Consider the following 20,698-nt stretch of genomic DNA (forward strand, 5'->3'; position numbering starts at 1 on the left):
TATATTACTTATAATAGTCTGTATAATAAAGTTTCCCTTGTAATGTAGTGGGTTAGAGAAGTACCCATCCCCCATTGTGCTGCTAAGACACCATTCCTAAGTGATCTCATAAAGATGCATGATGCACACTGGAGGAGGGGGGTTTGCGTATGTACATTTGGGGGACTCCAGTTAAAACGTCATCTTAGGCAGGAAGTAATCTTAGGCAGAATGTAAGTTATTTTACATTTAATCACACATAGTAAATATATTTATTCACTTAGCCTGCTTAAGCTTATTCATTCTCAAATCTTTTGAATTCACGTTTTCAAACAGTTGTATTTTTCAGATACAAACTCTGAATCCCTTGTACAGATGAATAATAAGAGCCTTCTGGCTCCCTCAACCACCACTTGGGGGAGCTTACTGCATACTGTTATACTGTACAAACTCAGTAATAAGACAGCATGAAGTAAGCCCCCAAGCTCCCTCTTGTGGTGGCTGCAGACAAACTTTTACCACATGGATAAATGAATCCCAGCAGCTGTGTCTTTGCGGTATAATTTTATTCCAGATATGTCCTACATCCAGGACACATATCGGCAAACATGCCTTCATCATCAACTTGTTGATGAAGGCATGTTTTCGGAAACGTGTCCTGGTTGTAGGACATATCTGGAATAAAATTATACTGCAAAGACACAGCTGCTGGGATTTATTAATCCATTGATTGCGGAGATTTCTCCTTCTTCCGTGCAGCGTGCACTGAGCAAGTGCTGACCAGCTTAACCCTAAACTTTTACCACATGACTGCCTATGCAAGGAATCTGGAGCTTATAGGGAACCTGTCACCTCAAAAATTCATCTACCACTGCCAGCAGTACCTCGTAGTAGCCCGCAGCCTGTTAATAGTCATATGTTTCATCTTGTTGTCCGATGCTGCATAAGTTAAAAAAACGAAGTTTTATTCTCCATCAGCGCTATAGTTTAAAGTCAAGGGGGCAGCGGCCTCCTTGCTTCAAATCAAGGTAACTACGCCCCCTAACCGTCCCCTATTGCCTGAGAGTGACAGCCTGCAGTGCGGCCGCGATTCCCCAAGTCTCGCGCATGCACGTTGCGCTGCTGAAACCCGGCTAACAGCGGCAGCAGGAGATACGATAGCTCATTATTACAGAGCGCACCGCGCATGCGAGAGACTTGGGGAATCGCGGCCGCACTGCAGGCTATCACTCTCAGGCAAGAGGGGACGGTTAGGGGGCGCGGTTACCTGCTGCCATCTTGACTTCAAACTGGCCGCAACTAAAGCGCTGATGGAGAATAAAACTGTGTTTTTTTAACTTACGCAGCATCAGACAACAGGATGAACAGGATGATTATTAACAGGCTGCGGGATACTATGAGGTACTGCTGGCGGTTGTAGATGCATTTTTGAGGTGAAAGGTTCCCTTTAATACCAGAAATAATATACTATATACACCATAAAGAAATACAATTAAATAAATATAATATAAATAAAATAAAGTTACACATTTTGGCCCAAACTTGGCACTGTGAAAGGTCTCTATAGTTATTCTCTATAGTGTTATCAGTGACTTGGTAGACAAAGTAGAGCGTACCATGAATGTGCATTGATATGTGTGATAAAGTGAAATGCAACACTAACCAGCCTGCCATTGTGTAAACACACATAGGACAAAATCACACACATCGAGAAGAACCAAAGTCATAAAAATACATATATATATATATTTAGATTTCATAAATGTTCATACTAGTATACATATAACACATTAGCACACATACATGTTCAGGAACATGCAAAGACTAAATCACTGATGTATTTTCACAAGCAGCATTTAGCCATGGCTGTATTTTATCATGGACACACAATTCCAGCAAAATTGAAAATAATTAATGTTCATTAAAAATACTCTGTAGGGGGCTCCATTCATTTCTCCTAAATGCTAAATTTCTTAATAGTCTTCATCAAATGTCCTATCATTTTGCTTCTGCAGAGTGTAATTCCTTCATCTAGCTGCTGGTGCTGCTGAATCTGACATAAATCCACCAGAGCACTGATCCTTCTCACAACTCTCTGCTCTCCCCCTCCTTTCATCAGAGCCTTCATCCTGTTTCTGACACCTCTGTCTGGTCTCTCCTTCCCCTCACTTAGTGTTACAGATGGTAGCAGGGATGTCTACATGGCAGATGTTTTTGGAGAGGGAGGAAAGGATACAAAGATGGCAGATCATACAGGCTGTACATAGGGAGGAAAGTACACACAAGGCAGTAAGCAGGGGAGTACAGCAGCATCCTGGACACACAGATCTAGCATGCATTACTGGGAGGGACACACCCACATGGAAATAGTCTGAAACTAGTAGCAGGTTGCAAACTGAACATAAGGGGGTCTGATAAAAAAAGAATAAAAAGTGAAAACTGCAGACTGAAACTTTATGATTTTTTTTTTTAAATGCAACATAATCAATAACATTAAAAAAAAATGAAGCAATCCATAGCCTTTAAGCTACAGTATAAAAACACTCAAATTAAATCGTAAAACTCTGCTCAGCCACATGGGGTTATCCATGTAAAGATAATGATGGCCTATCCTCATTATCAGATCGGTGGGGGGCAGAATCCAGGCACGCCTGCCTGATCCGCTGTTTAAGGGAGCTGCTGCTCTGCCCAGAGCTCTGGTGAGGGCAGCTTTCCGAGCACAGCTGTACATTGTATAGCGTCTGTACTCGGTATTGCAGCTCAGCCCATTCACTTCAACCAGGCCACGTGACCATTGTGCAGTGATGTCATACTGTATGGTCTACGAAGAGGCCACAGCGCTCACGGAGTGTCTCGCCCCTTTTAACAGCTGATCAGAGTGGGTCCCGGGAGTCGAACCCCCGCTAATCATATATTGATGACCTATCCAAAGAACATTAAATGGGTTGTCCAGGTTCAGAGCTGAACCTGGACAGCTCTCCATTTTCACCCCGGCAGCCCCCCTGACATGAGCATCGGAGCAGTTCATGCTCCGATGCTCTCCTTTGCCCTGCGCTAAATCGCGCAGGGCAAAGGCATTTTCTGAGTTCCGGTGACGTACCGGGCTCTCCATGGGGCTGACAGGAACCCCGGTGACGTCACCGGCACTGATGGGCGGGATTTAGCGCTGCCCTAGCCAGTAAACCGGCTAGGGCAGAGCTAAAGCCCGCCCCTCAGAGCCGGTGACGTCACCGAACACACTGCCGGGCGGAAGTTACCGCCCGGCAGTGTGTTATTAAAAACAAAAGAGCCTGTGCCCTGCGCGATCTAGCGCAGGGCACTGGAGCGCATCGGAGCATGAGATGCTCCGATGCTAGGCTCAGGGGGGCTGCCGGGGTGAAAATAAGGGTATATCCGGGTTCAGCTCTGAACCCGGACAACCCCTTTAAGGCCACCAATATAAATTACCGGGTAATCCCTTAAAATTTGTCTGCCCATGTGGCTTTAACAGGGGAGGTCATGCAGCTTTCCCAGACCTCTATATGGCAAGTCTTTGACAACTTCTAACAACTTGTGTTACTTAAATTTTTTTTTTTTTTTTTTTTTTTTTTTTTTTAAATACTCTGGCCATGAAGTCTGCACTATGCTCAATAGATCAGAATCTGCCTGGATTATTTTTTTTATAAAGGCTGTGCAATCAGAAACAATGAGTGGAGAATAGTATCAGTTCGCTCTGGACTGTTTCTCCCCCACTGGTGCAGTGCATGACTGCCTGGATTTCCCACAGGAGAACATCTAGGGTCTTTATTAGGCCTATTGCACACGACCGTATGACTTTTTCAGTATTTTGCAGTTCGGAACAAAATGGATCCGCAAAAAATACGGATGACGTCCGTGTGCATTCCGTTTTTTGTGGAACGGAACAGCTGACCCCTGATAGAACAGTACTATCCTTGTCCGTTATGCAGACAATAATAGGACATGTTCTATCTTTGAACGGAATGGAAAAACGGAAATACGGAATGCATATGGAGTACATTCCTTTTTTTTGCGGATCGATTGAAATGAATGGTTCCGTATATGTACCGTATACAGAACGCAAAAACGGAACGTAAACAAAAAAAAAAAAAAAACATTTGTGTGCAAGAGGCCTAAGGGTTTAGCGAACCGAGCTTCGGATCACAGATCTGAAGTCGATTCGTTCTAACACTTTGTTTTAATGCTGTACGGCAACCTGTCTCCATACAGCATTAAAAATGTATTGGCTCGGTTGAGGAAAAATTTGTTTCAGGAAGTCGATGCAGAAGTGAATACCGAATTCATTCACCAAAGTCTCGCACGACTTCAGGTGGAGCGAATTTTGCCTCAATGGAGCATTAAAACAAAGGGTTAGAACGAATCGACTTCAGATCTATGATCCGAAGTTCGATTCGATCCACACTAGTCATAATGTGCCCAAAGCCTGGACAACAGGCAGGTCGGTGGGTGCAGCAATGCAGATAACTACTGGATCCAGGTTACTGATCAGCAGGGCAGAAATCCGCCCAGAGAACGCTACTAATTAAGCAGAAATGCTTCCAATACGGTTTCTGTATTACAATCATTGTCCTGTTCAATGCTTATGACCTTAGAGCTATTTTGAGAATGGAGCCCCCCAATCACTAAATACAAGGAAGATCTCAATTCAAGTAGTCCCTTTATGTGATTGTATAGGAAGATAAGATATTATAGTGAGCCATATTGTTAAAGTACGTGACATAGAAAGCGGCCATTAGGTGTGATGTCTCCGTGGTGTGAGCAAGTTCATAAATGTCGCTTCTGTGAACTGCACCAAGAAGCACAGCGTCCTGTACGCAGAATATTACAGAAGGTAGAGTTAAAGGGAATCTGTTATCAGAAAATGACCCATTGTTTAAATCATTTTTTCCTGTTATAACATATTTTTTAAGAATTTTTCGTGATGTTATTTTAAGTTTTCCATGTTAACATATATATTTTAAAAAAACATAGATCATGCAGTTTTCACACTTGCCCGCAGACCTATTAATAGATGCCACTGCTTGATCTGCTCAAATCATTTTACTGCAGTTAACTGCTTATCATTGCAGGCAGGATTAGAAGAACAGATATCACCTATACATAGATAACACGGGCTCCACAATTCACATTAGGTGACATCACAGCTTATCTACTCCCTCTGGACCTCTGCACAGGTCACAGAGCATGCCTAGTAAACTCTCCCATAGAAATCAATGGGTCAGCTCCTGTCCGCTGTGTCTATGGCTCATGATGGCTACTGTGAAGCAGATCTCTAGATGCTATTAGAGATGTATCATGTTCAGGAAGGAGAATAATCAAAAATAAAAGCAGATTAGAATAAAAGGAAATGAGTCGCTATCTGGTTTTAACTAGCAGAAGAAATTTTTGGTGACACATTCCCTTTAGGGTCCCTTCACACATCCGTGTGTGTTTTGCGGATCCACGGATCCGCAAAAAAAAACTGCGGCAATGTGCGTTCCGCATTTTGCAGACAGCGGCAATGTGCGTTCCGCATTTTGTGGACCGCACATTGCCGGCACTAAAAGAATATGCCTATTCTTGTCCGCTACTGCGGACAAGAATAGGACATGTTCTATTTTTTTCAGGATCGGAATTGCGGACCCGGAACTGCGGGTCTGCAATTCCGTTCCGCAATGTATGGGTCCGCAATTCCGTTCCGCAAAATGCGGAATGGAATTGCAGATGTGTGAATGGAGCCTCAAAGGGGTATTTCCAGCACAAAAAGTGTTCCCTTAGGCTGCATATGCTGTAGAAAATATGGTGTATAATCACCTTGGACTCCCACTATTGCTGGTCCAACAGTGCCAGGGTCCCCCCATGTTCTACTTTCTGCCAGTGACTGACGTTCAGCCAATCACTAGCTGCTGGAATGAACCACCTCAGCCAGCGATTGGTTGAAACGCAATCCGGTCATTTCCTGGAATGCTCAGACAGGAGCAGGGAGTGGAGCGCCGCGGGGACCCGAGCATCATCGGAAAATCCGTGAGCACAAGTTCAGCTATTTCTAGCAGCAATACCCCTTTAACTCTGTAACCAACTATACAGGAAACCGTATTTCTTTGCAAATGTTCTGGGACGTATACTCAAGCTGCCCATCTGCATCTGTTTTTACGTAGCAGATACTGTTGTTTTTGGCAGCATCAAGATTTTCAGCCCTTCAATATATACGGTTGAAATCCATGGTGAATACGCAGCTATGTATGCATGTAACATACTGTATGCAGATTTTGCAGCGGAACTGCCGCACATGTGCAGCGAGATCCACAGCAGATTGTTTCCTATGTGTAGACTCAGCCTTATAACGCAGAGCGTTATTTCCTCAAAGATCTGTCAAATCAAGCAAGGTTCTCCTCTCATCTCCACTTGCGAGTATATTGAGAATTGTACTTTTGGACCGATGTACCCCTGTTTGCTTCTGACTGGTGAGATTCGGCTTCCATTTATCTTGCTTGTGAACATATCAGAATTTGGGGAAAAACATTGAAATATGGATTTTCTGCGTACTTCTCTCTCTAGCGAGCAAAGTCCAATTTAACGTAAAAATTATTAAAAGTTAAATCTAAGGGTAATTTCACACTAGCGTTAAAGTTTTCCAGTATTGAGTTCCGTCACAGGGGCTCTATACCGGAAAAAAACGGATCCGTTTTATCCTAATGCATTCTGAATGGAGAATGGAGAGCAATCCGTTCAGGATGCATCAGGATGTCTTCAGTTCAGTCACTGTTACCGTATTTGGCCGGAGAAAATACCGCAGCATGCTGCAGTATTTTCTCAGTCCAAAATTTCGGAACTGCATTAAGGCCGGATCCAGCACCAAGTGTTCCGCCAAAACGGATCTGGTTTTCCAGTCTGCGCATGCGCAGACCTTTAAAAATGCAAAATAAATAAATACCGGATCCGTTTTTCCGGATGACACTGGAGAGACGGATCTGGTGTTTCAATGCATTTCTTAGACGGATCCACAAATGCTATCCGTTTGCACACGGATTTCCGGATCCGGCAGGCAGTGCCGGCGATGGAACACAAGTGTGAAAGTACCCTAAGACTAGGGCATAAAATATAAATGTGTAATATTCTATAACATGGGCCTTGTGGATATTTGCCTCTTTTGAGAGAATAATAAATATATAAAAGAGAGCGCCGGCTCTATCCGTGTGTGTGACGTGTACAAATGACATTATTGCATGATAAGAGGTAGAACACGACGGCTTCTCTTGTTTCCCACCATATTACATAGGACTGAATGACCTCTCGCAGTCAGTACCAGTAGTAGGAGATATGGAGATACAAACATTAAGGGCTTTGACCGAGCAGAGAGGCTGTTTTGGTTCCTCTTGGACCCAGAGTCACGCGAGTCTTCAGTCACCGTTTCGGCAGCGGTTTGTTTGTAGTTTTATTCAGACCAGCCCTTGGGGCAGGGATCTTACTGCCAGCGATAGATGGACGTGGCTTGGCTCCTGTAGTCCCTGTTTTTGTTACAGTTGACCCTCCGGCTTTAGGGGCGGCTGGATAAAAATAAAAAAAATGATGAGTTAGTGACAAACAGGCAATATGAAATGAAACACTTGCCTTGTGTATGGCAATGTTTACAATAAGTTAGAGTTGTTGCGATACCAAAATTATGATTAGATTTTGATACCATAAAAAACTATTGCGATACTCGATACCATTCGATACCACACAAAAAAAAAACAAACACAAAAAAAGCCACGTGCATTTAAAAAAATGGCGAATCGCGCAGTTTTTATTTTAAATGTTTTTCTGTTCTGGCATTCACCATATAGGAGATTTTTTAAAATATTTTAATAGTTCGGTCTTTTCGGACATGGCAATATGTGATGTTTATTTATTTATTGTTTACATATTTTATATGTAAAATTGGGAAAGGGGGTGATTTATACTTTTTTTTTTTACTTTTTGTTTAATAACCATTTCCCCCCTTAGGGGCAGAACCTGGGATCTTTTCATCCCTTGTCCTATTCCCCTGATAGAGCTCTATTAGGGTGAATAGGACTTCACAGTCTCCCTGCTGCTCTGTGCATAGCCACTGCCACCAATGTTTTTAATACTGGGGGGCGGGGGGGCGCAGATCAGCGGCAGTTAACCCCTCACGTGCCGCTGATCGCGGCTATGTGATTCTGCTGCCTCCTGCATTAAAGGTTAACTATAATTGGTGGCGAAGTGCGCCTGCCCCTCCTCCGCCCCTCTCTCTTCTTATTGGCAGCAGCGGCACAGGGGGAGGGAGAGAGGGACTCCTTCTCCCCAGTGCTGCTGACAGAACATGAGCGCGCTGACAGCAGTAGGGCAGCCTAGTATCGATAAATGTCAAATCCCAGTATCGTATCGATATGGGGACAAAAGTATCGATTGGGTATCGGTATTTCGATACCCGCAACAACCCTACAATAAGTCCTTTAATGGTGCTTTCCAGAACTTTAAATATGAATGACCAATCCCTAGGTAGCTGCCTTTCTGCGGGTCAGTCCCATTCAAGTAAATGGGACTGAGCTGCCATACTGAGCACAGCCGTTATATAGCCGCTGGGATTTCTGGGGGTCAAACCACCACAATTTGATATTAGTAAGGAATTCGAAGGATAAGTCAGCCATTTTAACATTTTTAGAAATTACCTATAATCTACCTATAAGTGGAGAGAACCTTTAAATGGGTTTGGGCTAAGATGTTGATGACCTATCTCCAGGAAAGGGCAATACAAAGTGGTGGGGGTCCGACACCAGGCACCTCCATTAATCAGCTGTTTAGGGCAGCGGCAACCAATGTACAGAGCAGTAGCAGAAGGCTGTGTTCACTGTCTAGTTTCCAAGCCTGGGGCTTATTTGCAGAACCCCGGCATGGCCACTATACATTATATGGAGTTGTCTGCTTCTAGATCTGTACATTGCATAGCTGCCAGGGCTGCCTGAAACAGGTGATTGGTGGAGGTACTTGGGTATTGAACCATCACCGATCTGATACTGAAGGTCTATCCTGAAGATTGTCCTACTTTCAGGAAATTGTCCCACTTTCAGGATTATCAGACGCTAACTTACTTAAATGTCGTTATTATAACTTCCAATCACCTGAAGATGTTTAGTGTGTGGTGAGAGCCAGTGACACAGATTTAGATACCTACGGTTGTTAGGTTGCGGCCTTGTGCTAAAATAAAAAAATTTTTAGGTGGGACGAATCCAATTTTTTTTCGAATCCGAAAAAGGTTCTCGAATATATCGAATCTTTTGAATCTCGAATCCAACAAATCCTGTACATAAGAATTGTGTGAACGGTGTAAGAAACAAAGTGATCTGTGGATGACACACTATTATGGGGGATCTGTGGAGGAGACTGTTATGGGAGGGATCTGTGAGGAGACTGTTATGGGAGGGATCTGTGGAGGAGACTGTTATGGGAGGGATCTGTGGAGGAGACTGTTATGGGAGGGATCTGTGGAGGAGACTGTTATGGGAGGGATCTGTGAGGAGACTGTTATGGGAGGGATCTGTGAGGAGACTGTTATGGGAGGGATCTGTGGAGGAGACTGTTATGGGAGGGATCTGTGGAGGAGACTGTTATGGGAGGGATCTGTGGAGGAGACTGTTATGGGAGGGATCTGTGGAGGAGACTGTTATGGGAGGGATCTGTGGAGGAGACTGTTATGGGAGGGATCTGTGGAGGAGACTGTTATGGGAGGGATCTGTGGAGGAGACTGTTATGGGAGGGATCTGTGGAGGAGACTGTTATGGGAGGGATCTGTGGAGGAGACTGTTATGGGAGGGATCTGTGGAGGAGACTGTTATGGGAGGGATCTGTGGATGAGACCGTTATGGGAGGGATCTGTGGATGAGACCGTTATGGGAGGGATCTGTGGATGAGACTGTTATGGGAGGGATCTGTGGATGAGACTGTTATGGGAGGGATCTGTGGATGAGACTGTTATGGGGATCTGTGGATGAGACTGTTATGGGAGGGATCTGTGGATGGCGCTGTTATGGGAGGGATCTGTGGATGGCGCTGTTATAGAGGGGATCTGTGGATGGCACTGTTATGGGGGGGATCTGTGGATGGCACTGTTATGGGGGGGGATCTGTGGATGGCACTGTTATGGGGAGGGGGATCTGTGGATGACAATGCTATAGGGGGGATCTATGGATGACGCTATTATGGGAGGGATCTGTGGATGAGACTGTTATGGGAGGGATCTGTGGATGGCGCTGTTATGGGAGGGATCTGTGGATGGCGCTGTTATGGGAGGGATCTGTGGATGGCGCTGTTATGGGAGGGATCTGTGGATGGCGCTGTTATGGGAGGGATCTGTGGATGGCGCTGTTATGGGAGGGATCTGTGGATGAGACTGTTATGGGAGGGATCTGTGGATGAGACTGTTATGGGAGGGATCTGTGGATGAGACTGTTATGGGAGGGATCTGTGGATGAGACTGTTATGGGAGGGATCTGTGGATGAGACTGTTATGGGAGGGATCTGTGGATGAGACTGTTATGAGAGGGATCTGTGGATGAGACTGTTATGAGAGGGATCTGTGGATGAGACTGTTATGGGAGGGATCTATGGATGAGACTGTTATGGGAGGGATCTGTGGATGAGACTGTTATGGGAGGGATCTGTGGATGAGACTGTTATGGGAGGGATCTGTGGATGAGACTGTTATGGGAGGGATCTGTGGATGGTGCTGTTATGGGAGGGATCTGTGGATGGCACTGTTATAGAGGGGATCTGTGGATGGCACTGTTATGGGGAGGGGGATCTGTGGATGACAATGCTATTGGGGGGATCTATGGATGACACTATATAGCATCTTATGCTATATGTGTCATCCACAGATCCCCCTATAACAGCGCTATCCACAGATCCCCCATAATAGCGCTATCCACAGATCCCCCTCCCCATAACAGCGCCATCCACAGATCCCCCTCCCCATAACAGCGCCATCCACAGATCCCCCTCCCCATAACAGCGCCATCCACAGATCCCCCTCCCCATAACAGCGCCATCCACAGATCCCCTCCCCATAACAGTGCCATCCACAGATCCCCCTCCCCATACAGCGAAATCCACAGATCCCCCACCTTCACAGCGCCATCCACAGATCCCACATAACAGTGCCATACACAGATCCTCCTCCCCATAACAGGCCCGACCCGGCAGTAACTTTTACTTTAACTTTAAATCAGGTTCAGCACATCTTTATTACCTTACAATGAAGCTCCAGTAACAGGCAGAGCAGGCGGCGGCGTAACGTCACTCACTCAAGTGATGCGCCTGCTCCGCCCACTTTATTAATGAAGCAGGCGCGTCACGTGAGTATATGACGTTACGCCGCCGCCTGCTCTGCCTGTTACTGGAGCTTCATTGTAAGGTAATAAAGATGCGCTGATTTAACAGTAAACCGCCCGCATATCAACGAATCACGTTATCAAACGTCGGGATTCGAGGCCACGAATCCAGCAAGATTCGTGGATTCTAATGATTCGCCGTCCCACCTCTGAAAAAAAAAATATTTGCTATTTCCCCACCATTCTGCACTCAATACCCCATAATGACTAAGTGAAAACAGAAATCTTTGGTAATTTATTGAAAAGCAGAAAACTAAAATCTTGCATTCAGTATTCAGACCCTTTACTTTGGACTTAGTTCAAGCCCCATTGGCAATGATTACAGCCTCCAGGCCTCTTGGGTATGATGCCACTGATAAACACTCCCATGGCATGATGCTGCCACCACCATGCTTCGCTGTAGGGATGGTATTGGGCAGGTGACTGATTCCCTCCAAACATGATGCTTAGAAAGGAGGCCAAAAAGTTCAATCTTGGTTTCATCAGATAATCTTCTTTCTCACAGTCTGAGAGTCCTTTAGTTTTTTTTATGCAAACCTCCATGTGTCTTTTACTGAGGAGAGGCCTCTTTATGGCCACTGCCATAAAGCTCATATTGGTGTAAAGCTGCAGTGATCGCTGACCTTCTGTAAGTTGCAGAAGAAACTTTTTGTACCCTTCTCCAGATCTATGGCTCCACACAGTGCGGTCTCTGAACTCTACAGGCAGTTCTGTCAACATGAAGAAACATCTCTCATCTCAAAGATGATCAAGAGAAATTGGAAGCTCTCAGAGTGTCATAGCAAAAGGTCTGAATACTTAAGTCATGCAAAATTTTTGTACATTTAATACATTTGTAATCCTGTTAGTACTTTCTCAGTATGGGGTATTGAGTGCATATATATATAGCGGAAATTTTTAATTTTTTTTAATTTTAGCACATGGCCATAACATAACAAAATGTGAAAAAAAGTGAGTGAAGACTTTCCGAATGCACTGTATATACAGACACATGATGTATCATAGTGCAGAGTGGAAAAACATACCTCAACAATATCTACTGAAATAAATATTTTCTGGAGTATATATATATATATATATATATATATATATATATATAGATCCATAGAAAAAGTCAGGCAGCACTCCCTTGACATGCAGCTGTAGCTGTAAGGTGCCCGCGGTGGTCCCTCGATTTAGGACGTAAACGGCAAAGAAAATCCGCAGCACTCCTTGAAGTATAAAAAATGTGTAATTTTATTCACACATGTCAAAATTAGACAACGTTTCGTTTTTCATTAGGAGACTCATTTGGGCAAGTGGAAAGAGGGAATAGAAGGAGAAAAAGGTGCAAGATATTGCCCAAATGAGTGCCCTAATGAAAAATGGCGGAATAGACCTGTGACAGGGCTCTGATTACTGCCACAGCGTACTGGCACGCGTGGTAGCCGCTGGGGGAGTGGATCTGACGTTATGACGCTGGGTCTCCGCCTACGGATGACGCATAGGAGTTATGTACTGCGTCGTTAGTGGGGAAGGAATTGACACATGCGCATTGAGGAGGGAGAGACCCGGAGTAGTGGCGTGCCTCCATACAAGTCTAGACGCCATCTCCTTCTGTTCCACCGCATGAAGCCACAGCAAGGTATTTTAGTATGTAGGATCTACACCGCACTTTGCACTTTATTCTATGCACTTATATTCACTAAGTATGGTGATGAATAATCATGATCAATATTGAAATGATGAGGAAGCACTGTGAGCCGTCTTTATCTATACACATGGAGATAATGAATGAATTGTAACATGCCTTAAATATGGGAGTGTACTGGTTTTGTATTGGTTGATGAATTAATTGGTTACAATGTGATGATGTACTTATACTAGCACATATGCACTTTATGTTCACCTGACTTGAGAAAGGTTCTGTGAGAGAACCGAAACGTTGTCTAATTTTGACATGTGTGAATAAAATTACAAATTTTTTATACTTCAAGGAGTGCTGCGGATTTTCTTTGCTATATATATATATATATATTCTATAGACAGAAATAGACCCTTCTAACCACAGGGCGTTTCCTCCCTGGACTATACTATTTTATATACACTGTCACTATATTAATTTATACATTTTAGAACTACTTAAAGAGCCATTCAAATCACAATCCTCCTGAGGTACAGCCTGTGTTACAGACCAGAGCTGCATTCATAATTCTGCAGGATTCAGAGCTGAACCCTAGTGATGCCTGTAGCTCAGACACCATGTTCAATATGACAGGTTCCCTTTAAAGGGTTTTCCGATATTTGATACTGATGGCCTATCTGTACGGCGCTGTACTTGGCGAGCACGGAGAAGACCACGGCGCTTACAGGAGCACAGGTGCCTTCTCAAACAGCTGATCAGTGGGGGGGGGGGGGGGGGGGCAGATGTCAGACCCCCAACGATCTGAAACTGATGAATTATCCTGAGGATATGTCATAAGTATTAAAATCTTGGAAAACCCTTTTAATGATTTTTCATCTGCATAGAGCAGGCGCTGAGGATTTCCATTATGAGAAAGGTAGTTCTTATGCTAGGCTCTGGACGGTAATCTGATGACCCTGCTTCATGCAGCTAAGCTGTTAGGGGTGTGTATGACAACAACAACCTTGCTGATTGTTTCTAATAGACCAGAATCATTCAAATAGGTTGTTGGGCCTGGATTTTTTTTTTCAAGGGGCAGAATGGCTTAAAGGGGTATTCCGACACCAGGGACCCTATCTCATATGGCTGGACAGGGAGTAGGGCTGACAGTGTGACGTCTATATACGTGTCACGAGGCTGCTGCTGTGGCATGAGTGTTCTGGTCCAGCAGAGACTGTAAGTAAATCAGAAAGGAGCTTGGAGGTAGAATGCTAGGGAGGTGCAATGCTACGGAGGCTCGTCCCAGTCACCGCCTGCGATTGGCTGCTAACCCCAAACAGCCCCCCGACACCGTATGTTTTCATCTGCGCACGGGGAGAAGCTGCTGCGGCAGCGTGGGGACCAGGACCGGCGCAGGGAGTGAGGAGCCAGGTAAGTAGAATCAGTGCGAGGGGGCATTTCCAGCCTCGGATAACCCCGTTAAGCAATGCAACTTTTCAAGTAGCCTAATTCTATGCATTTTTTGTATATCAACTGTAAAATACAAAGATATGATTCACATTCATCCAGGCCTCGGGTCCCCACAGCGTGGAGCTGATTTTGCTGGCCCCGTATCTGCCTATCATATAAGAGACGACGGCCATCACAACTGATGTTTCCCCTGACTATGCACATAGAGGCTCTGCACACTTATGGAGTCCAAAATAGATTCCCTTCGTATAGCTGGTACTTTGTCGTAGTCATGGAAAATACAATTTTGGTGACCACAGTGTTCTCTCTATTTTACAAGGACAGCCAAAACAACTCTTAAAGGGGTCATGCCCTGACGATGTAAAAAACAAAAAAAACAGACATCATATAGTACATGACAATACCTTTCTAACAAATCTGGAACCAGCCCTGTACCTCACATGGGTCCAGAGATCTCCACATTCACTTCTCCAATTGCTCTGTTAGATTATCTTCAGCCTGGCAGCTCAGGGAGCGTGTCCTTTCTGCTGCAGTCCCCTCCCTGTACCTGCCACAGCTTCTAACAGAACATATGACTGGTAACAGTACAAGATTTACACTGAGCATGTTCGACCAGCTAAGTGAGACGGACACAAAATAAGGAAAAGGACAAACAGCAGGTGGCGCTATACAGAGACATTTTATTGAATAGCTCAGTGTTTCCCAACCAGTGTGCCTCCAGCTGTTGCAAAACTACAACTCCCAGCATGCCTGGAAAGCCTTTAGCTGTGCGGGCATGCTGGGAGTTGTAGTTTTGCAACAGCTGGAGGCACACTGGTTGGGAAACACTGGAATAGCTCACTGGCTATGCAACATTTTTTATTACATGGAATTACAAAGGTATTCAGATCCAGGTGCTGGTTTGAAAAATGTATAATATGTTTCGTGACACAACCCCTTTAAGAGTGGAGAACTTATCAAACAACTTATAGCTCCACTATAAAAGTGAGCTTGGTGTGGGGGAGGCAGATATTGCAGTCACAACGCAGTTTTCACATTTTTAGCCACTGATAATAGACATACAGCCACTCTTACCTCTGATCCTTCATAGCAGGCCCATTAGACTGGGTGTGAACACTTCAACAGGGAAACATGCAGTTACCAGCCAGGCCTCATAAACCTCCGACTGTCTGCAGGTCCTGTGCCGTCAGTGGTTGGAAACTGAAAGGACGCAAAGTTTTGTGCAAAATGCTGCTTTCACAAAAATGTGCAACTTTTATATGCCAGAAAGCATGTGCACAGCAGTACATGTGCCCCTCATGTCTTTGGGGCAACTTTAGGCAACTGCAGCCCGGGTGGCCCCTACTGCATAAAAGATGTCGGTAGCTTTTACATGACTGTAGAAAATGAGGATGGGAGGCGTCCAGGCCTGAATAAAGCATCATGACCCAGAACATGATCAGTGACTGGTGTTAATGCGGGGGTCTTGCTCTCATATTGCCCCTAGTGCGGTATTTAGGGTGCTGACAGACGGTTTTACACAGACACATCTCTAACCTTGTGCTCCTGCCTGCGTTCTTTGAAGAGCCAGTATCCTGCGAGGATTCGTTTTGCATCCATCCTTCCCCATTAGGTGAGATTTCCAAGCCTGAAAAATAAAGAAACACGTTCCTGCAACAATTCTTTACTTTTCCTGCGCAAACAGTTGCTATATGTGCACTTATTTATTTCAGTTTTTTCCCCGATTGATTTGATACACCATAAATGTCTGATCTTTGTACTGACAGCTGGAACCCAAACTGAAACCAAGCACTTGAGTGTCCAGAACCTCAGAGGGTCTCCTGTGTGTCCAGTCACTACTGCATTCTGATCTATAGGAGACACAGAAACAGTTACTCTGCTTATAGGAGGCCAACTCTCCACCAGGCCCTCTCATTCTCAGACCCATTAGGGATCCCAGTGGCCAGATGCCCACTGATCACACACTGATGGCATACCCTATAATATATAATATCCCTGTAAACATCAACATTTCTTGCATTACATGAAATTATGCTATTGCACGCATTTCACTAATAACATTTACTGGTGAGTCATCTCATGTCATTGTAACAAGCAGCGGTGGACTGGGAGCTTAAAGTGACCCTGAAAAATAACCTAAAAAGGAGCCCAATGTTGAAGGCGGGTCCAAACTGACAAAAAGGTAGGGACAGCTCAAGAAGGCAGGGACAACACAAATAGGCAGCAAAAACAGTGCAGCACAAAGTACCACCCCCGCAGAACCAAATACCACAGTGCAGTGCAAAGTACCACCCCCGCAGAACCAAATACCACAGTGCAGCACAAAGTACCACCCCCGCAGAACCAAATACCACAGTGCAGTGCAAAGTACCACCCCCGCAGAACCAAATACCACAGTGCAGCACAAAGTACCACCCCAGCAGAACCAAATACCACAGTGCAGCACAAAGTACCACACTGCAGCACAAAATACCACCCCAGCAGAACCAAATACCACAGTGCAGCACAAAGTACCACCCCAGCAGAACCAAATACCACAGTGCAGCACAACATACTGCCACCCCCGGCGCAGTATACAACTGTATGGTCATTCTGAGGATGGCGATACACTTAAATTTAGGAAAGCTCCTGCAGCCGCCGGTCAGGTGCACAAGAACCTGATGCTCCTAGAATTAATTAATGCTGAGAGCATCAGATCGTTACATACCCAGCCAGCAGCTGTAAAGGGGGCTTCCTCTTCGACCTTGTGGAGCGACCACAAAAAATACAAATCTTTTTCCTTGCAGCGCTGGTGTCCCAGGCTCGTATCCAACCAAGGGGAACATCTGCACAGCTTCTAGCCATGTTTGCATGGGTTTTCAGGTGAATTTAGAATTTTAATTGTGAGACATAATAGTGAGTGACGAGAATTTCTGTACAGAACTGGGGAAATGTAAATTCCATATAAATGAATACAATAAAAAAAATGATTCTTCTGTTTGTCACTTGATTTTATCCCACCACATTGATTTTAGAGCAACTTGTCGGTGCCCAAATGTTGCGGTGGAGCCCTAGCTGAAAGGGAGAATGGTACCACATTTCAACCATGTATGTGACAAAGCCTATTCCTGTGCTGCTTGAACTTCACAATGGATTGACCTGATGGGTCTCCATAGTCGGACCCCCACCAATAAGATAATTATCTCCTATCCTGTGGATAAAGGATGCATTTGAAACCTGGCAGAACCCCTTCAATATGCGGGATGCCATGTATTGTGGGTGTGGCTGGCAAAGCATGCACTGGCAGGATCTATTTTATGGAAGTTTTTCTTTCATATAAGGATAATAAAGATGGAAAAAAAAAAAGAGTATATTTGTTAGATAAATGAATCCAGGCAGAAACAAAGACACGATTCATTCACAGACTGGTGGGTGATCCTCACATTGACGTTAGAGTTGTGCCCCTAGAAAGACCTTTAGGCAGACGGCATTATCAAGGGACGGTCCGCCTGTAATGAATGCTGGCAGGGCTGAAGACGTGTGACTGGAAGTGGTGTTACCGTGTTATTGGAAGAAACATGGGAAAGACACGGGGTGGGGGAAGATGATACAAGCGGCTGAACACTCTGTATACATGTAAACATGCCAAGCCTCACTAATGAAGGAGAGAAACTGAAAATGTTCCCCTGAGCTTCATCTAAACCCGCTCCACATGAAGAAGCATAACTTACGTATAACTAATATGTCTGCTGCATATAAAGGAGGTCAGATTTAAAAGTTATCCTCTACCCACAGGATAGGGGATAATTATGATTGGAGGGGGTCTGACCGCTGAGAAGCGTGGTCCTGTGCCCCCTCTGAATGGAGCATGGGCAGTGCCACTCCGGTTATTTTCTATAGAACTGCCAGAGAAAACCTGTAGATATAGGGGTCATTTATCAAACTGCTTTACTGGCTTAGTTGCCCATAGCAACCATTCAGACTCTACCTTTCATTTTTCACAGCTCCCTTAGAAAATGAAAGGAGGAATCTGATTGGTTGCTATGGGCAACTAAGCCAGTTCTACTTTACGCCCGTTTGATAAATGACCCCCATAGTTTATGTTTTTAGATATGGTTTAAAACACATGTGCAGTTTATAATGTTTACCATACTTTTTGCTTTATAAACACTCTTTTCTTGCCCCAAAAGTGCGTCTTATAAAGCAAATACTAGTGAGCGCTTCCATTATGGAAGAGCTCACTAGTATGCAGTAGGTGCGGGGAGTGAGGCACTGCGAGCGCTGCCTGTACTCACTGCGGCCGTACTGCACTGTCCTGACTGCGTAGAGTGTCAGGATGTAGTGCGCGCACTATGACTTGACGCTTTACGCAGTCATGTCACAGGGAAGTGCGAGCCGGAGAAGAAAAGGGAGAGTGACCGCAGGAGAGACCGCCGGACCTGCAGAGTAGTGGTGGAGCAGAAGAGGTAAGTAAATTTATTTGTTTTAATGTTTGATCTGAGGTCTGATGTGAAGATCTGATATGGTGGTCTGATCTAAAGATCTGATATAGGGCTTTAACCAGACGATCTGAGTATCTGATATGGGGGGTCTGATGAAAAAAAAATGTTTTCTTATTTTCCTCCTCTAAAATCTAGGTGCGTCTTATCATTGGGTGCATCTTATAAAGCGAAAAATACGGCAATTGTTTTCTTGCACCCTGGCATAAATGAATGGTAAAAAGCTCAAAGTCCAAAATATAATATGAAAAATTTCAGGCCTCATTAATCAGGGTAAAACTGCCTTTGTTGCCCACAGCAATCAGAGCTCAGCTTTTTTTTTTTTTTAAAGGGAATTTATCACTGTGATTCTGGACTATTATCTGCAGTAATAAGTCCAAATTAAATTTTTTTATTTCCCTACTGCCCCCTGGCTAAAAAAATGGCTAAAAAAAAAAAAATAGCGATCTGGACTCCTTAGGGCTTTTTCACATCACCGTTATGGATTCCGTTATTGTTTTCCGTTATAACATGGTTATAATGGAAAATAACGGAATCCATAAGACTGAATTCAAAACGGAAGCCTTTAAAAGTCAACAGGACTTTGTTTCCCGTCTTGCATAACGGGAACCAGACGGATCCGTTATGATTGCCCATAGACTTCTATTAGGACGGAGAACAAACAGAATGCCTTTTAAAGGCTTCCGTTTTGCATTCTGTCATAATACAAGTCTATGGGCAGCATAACGGATCCGACCTGGTTTCTGTTACACAGGACTAGACTGCATAACGGAAACCAGGACGGGTCCGTTATGCTGCCCATAGACGTGTATTATGAAGGATCAAAACGGAATGCCTCTTATAGGCTTTTTAACGGATTTTCCGTTATAAACATGTTATAATGGAAAACAATAACGGAATCCATAACGGTGACGTGAACCCGGCCTTACCTGCAGTGCTACTCAGGTACCATATGTGGACCTTTACATCAACTACTTGAGTACCCCTGGTCTAATATTTAGGCTTCATGAGATTAGAACAGTAAAATGAAATAGCTTAGAATACTACAAACCTAAAGAGCATTCCTCTAGGGGGATCATGGGTATTATTATTAAAAGTCAGTGCAAGATTTAAAAAAATAAATTGGGGAAAATACATTGGTGCTGCAATTTTACAGTTGGAACAGCCTCATTAAACTAGCCCAGACCAAAAATGACCCTAAATTAATAATATGACTAGACATTAAAGGTGTTGTCTGGGCTTTTAATATTGATGACCTATCCTCAGGACCCTATTCCAGTTGGAGGAGACAACGGTGCTCGGTACAGATCAAGGAAAACTACTGGTAACAAGATGACTGCATCGCTCGTAATATCGGACATATACAGGTCCTTCTCAAAAGATTAGCATATTGTGATAAAGTTCATTATTTTCTGTAATGTACTGATAAACATTAGACTTTCATATATTTTAGATTCATTACACACCAACTGAAGTAGTTCAAGCCTTTTATTGTTTTAATATTAATGATTTTGGCATACAGCTCATGAAAACCCCAAATTCCTATCTCGAAAAATTAGCATATCAAGAAAAGGTTCTCTAAACGAGTTATTAACCTAATCATCTGAATCAATTAATTAACTCTAAACACCTGCAAAAGATTCCTGAGGCTTTTAAAAACTCCCAGCCTGGTTCATTACTCAAAACCGCAATCATGGGTAAGACTGCCAACCTGACTGCTGTCCAGAAGGCCATCATTGACACCCTCAAGCAAGAGGGTAAGCCACAGAAAGAAATTTCTG

The 20,698-nt window shown here is 44.2% G+C and overlaps 1 protein-coding gene across 3 annotated transcripts in view; it reads right to left on the minus strand.

The window, feature by feature from the left end:
* Nucleotides 1-6,725: 6,725 nt before the first annotated feature.
* The window catches only part of CEP104 (centrosomal protein 104), a 123,370-nt gene continuing 109,397 nt past the window's right edge, over nucleotides 6,726-20,698 (minus strand). For 2 of the 3 annotated variants that reach the window (XM_044278261.1, XM_044278262.1), the window contains exons 21-22: nucleotides 15,976-16,066; nucleotides 6,726-7,523 (exon numbers count right to left, since the gene is read on the minus strand). In XM_044278261.1, the coding sequence (XP_044134196.1) occupies nucleotides 7,381-7,523; nucleotides 15,976-16,066 (234 nt within the window). In that variant the 3' untranslated portion in view covers nucleotides 6,726-7,380. Of the gene's footprint in view, nucleotides 7,524-15,513; nucleotides 15,640-15,975; nucleotides 16,067-20,698 lie in introns of all 3 variants that reach the window. The other variant, XR_006387716.1, reaches the window with a different exon arrangement.

The sequence above is a fragment of the Bufo gargarizans genome, chromosome 2, assembly GCF_014858855.1.
Source record: "Bufo gargarizans isolate SCDJY-AF-19 chromosome 2, ASM1485885v1, whole genome shotgun sequence".
Lineage (NCBI taxonomy): Eukaryota > Metazoa > Chordata > Amphibia > Anura > Bufonidae > Bufo > Bufo gargarizans.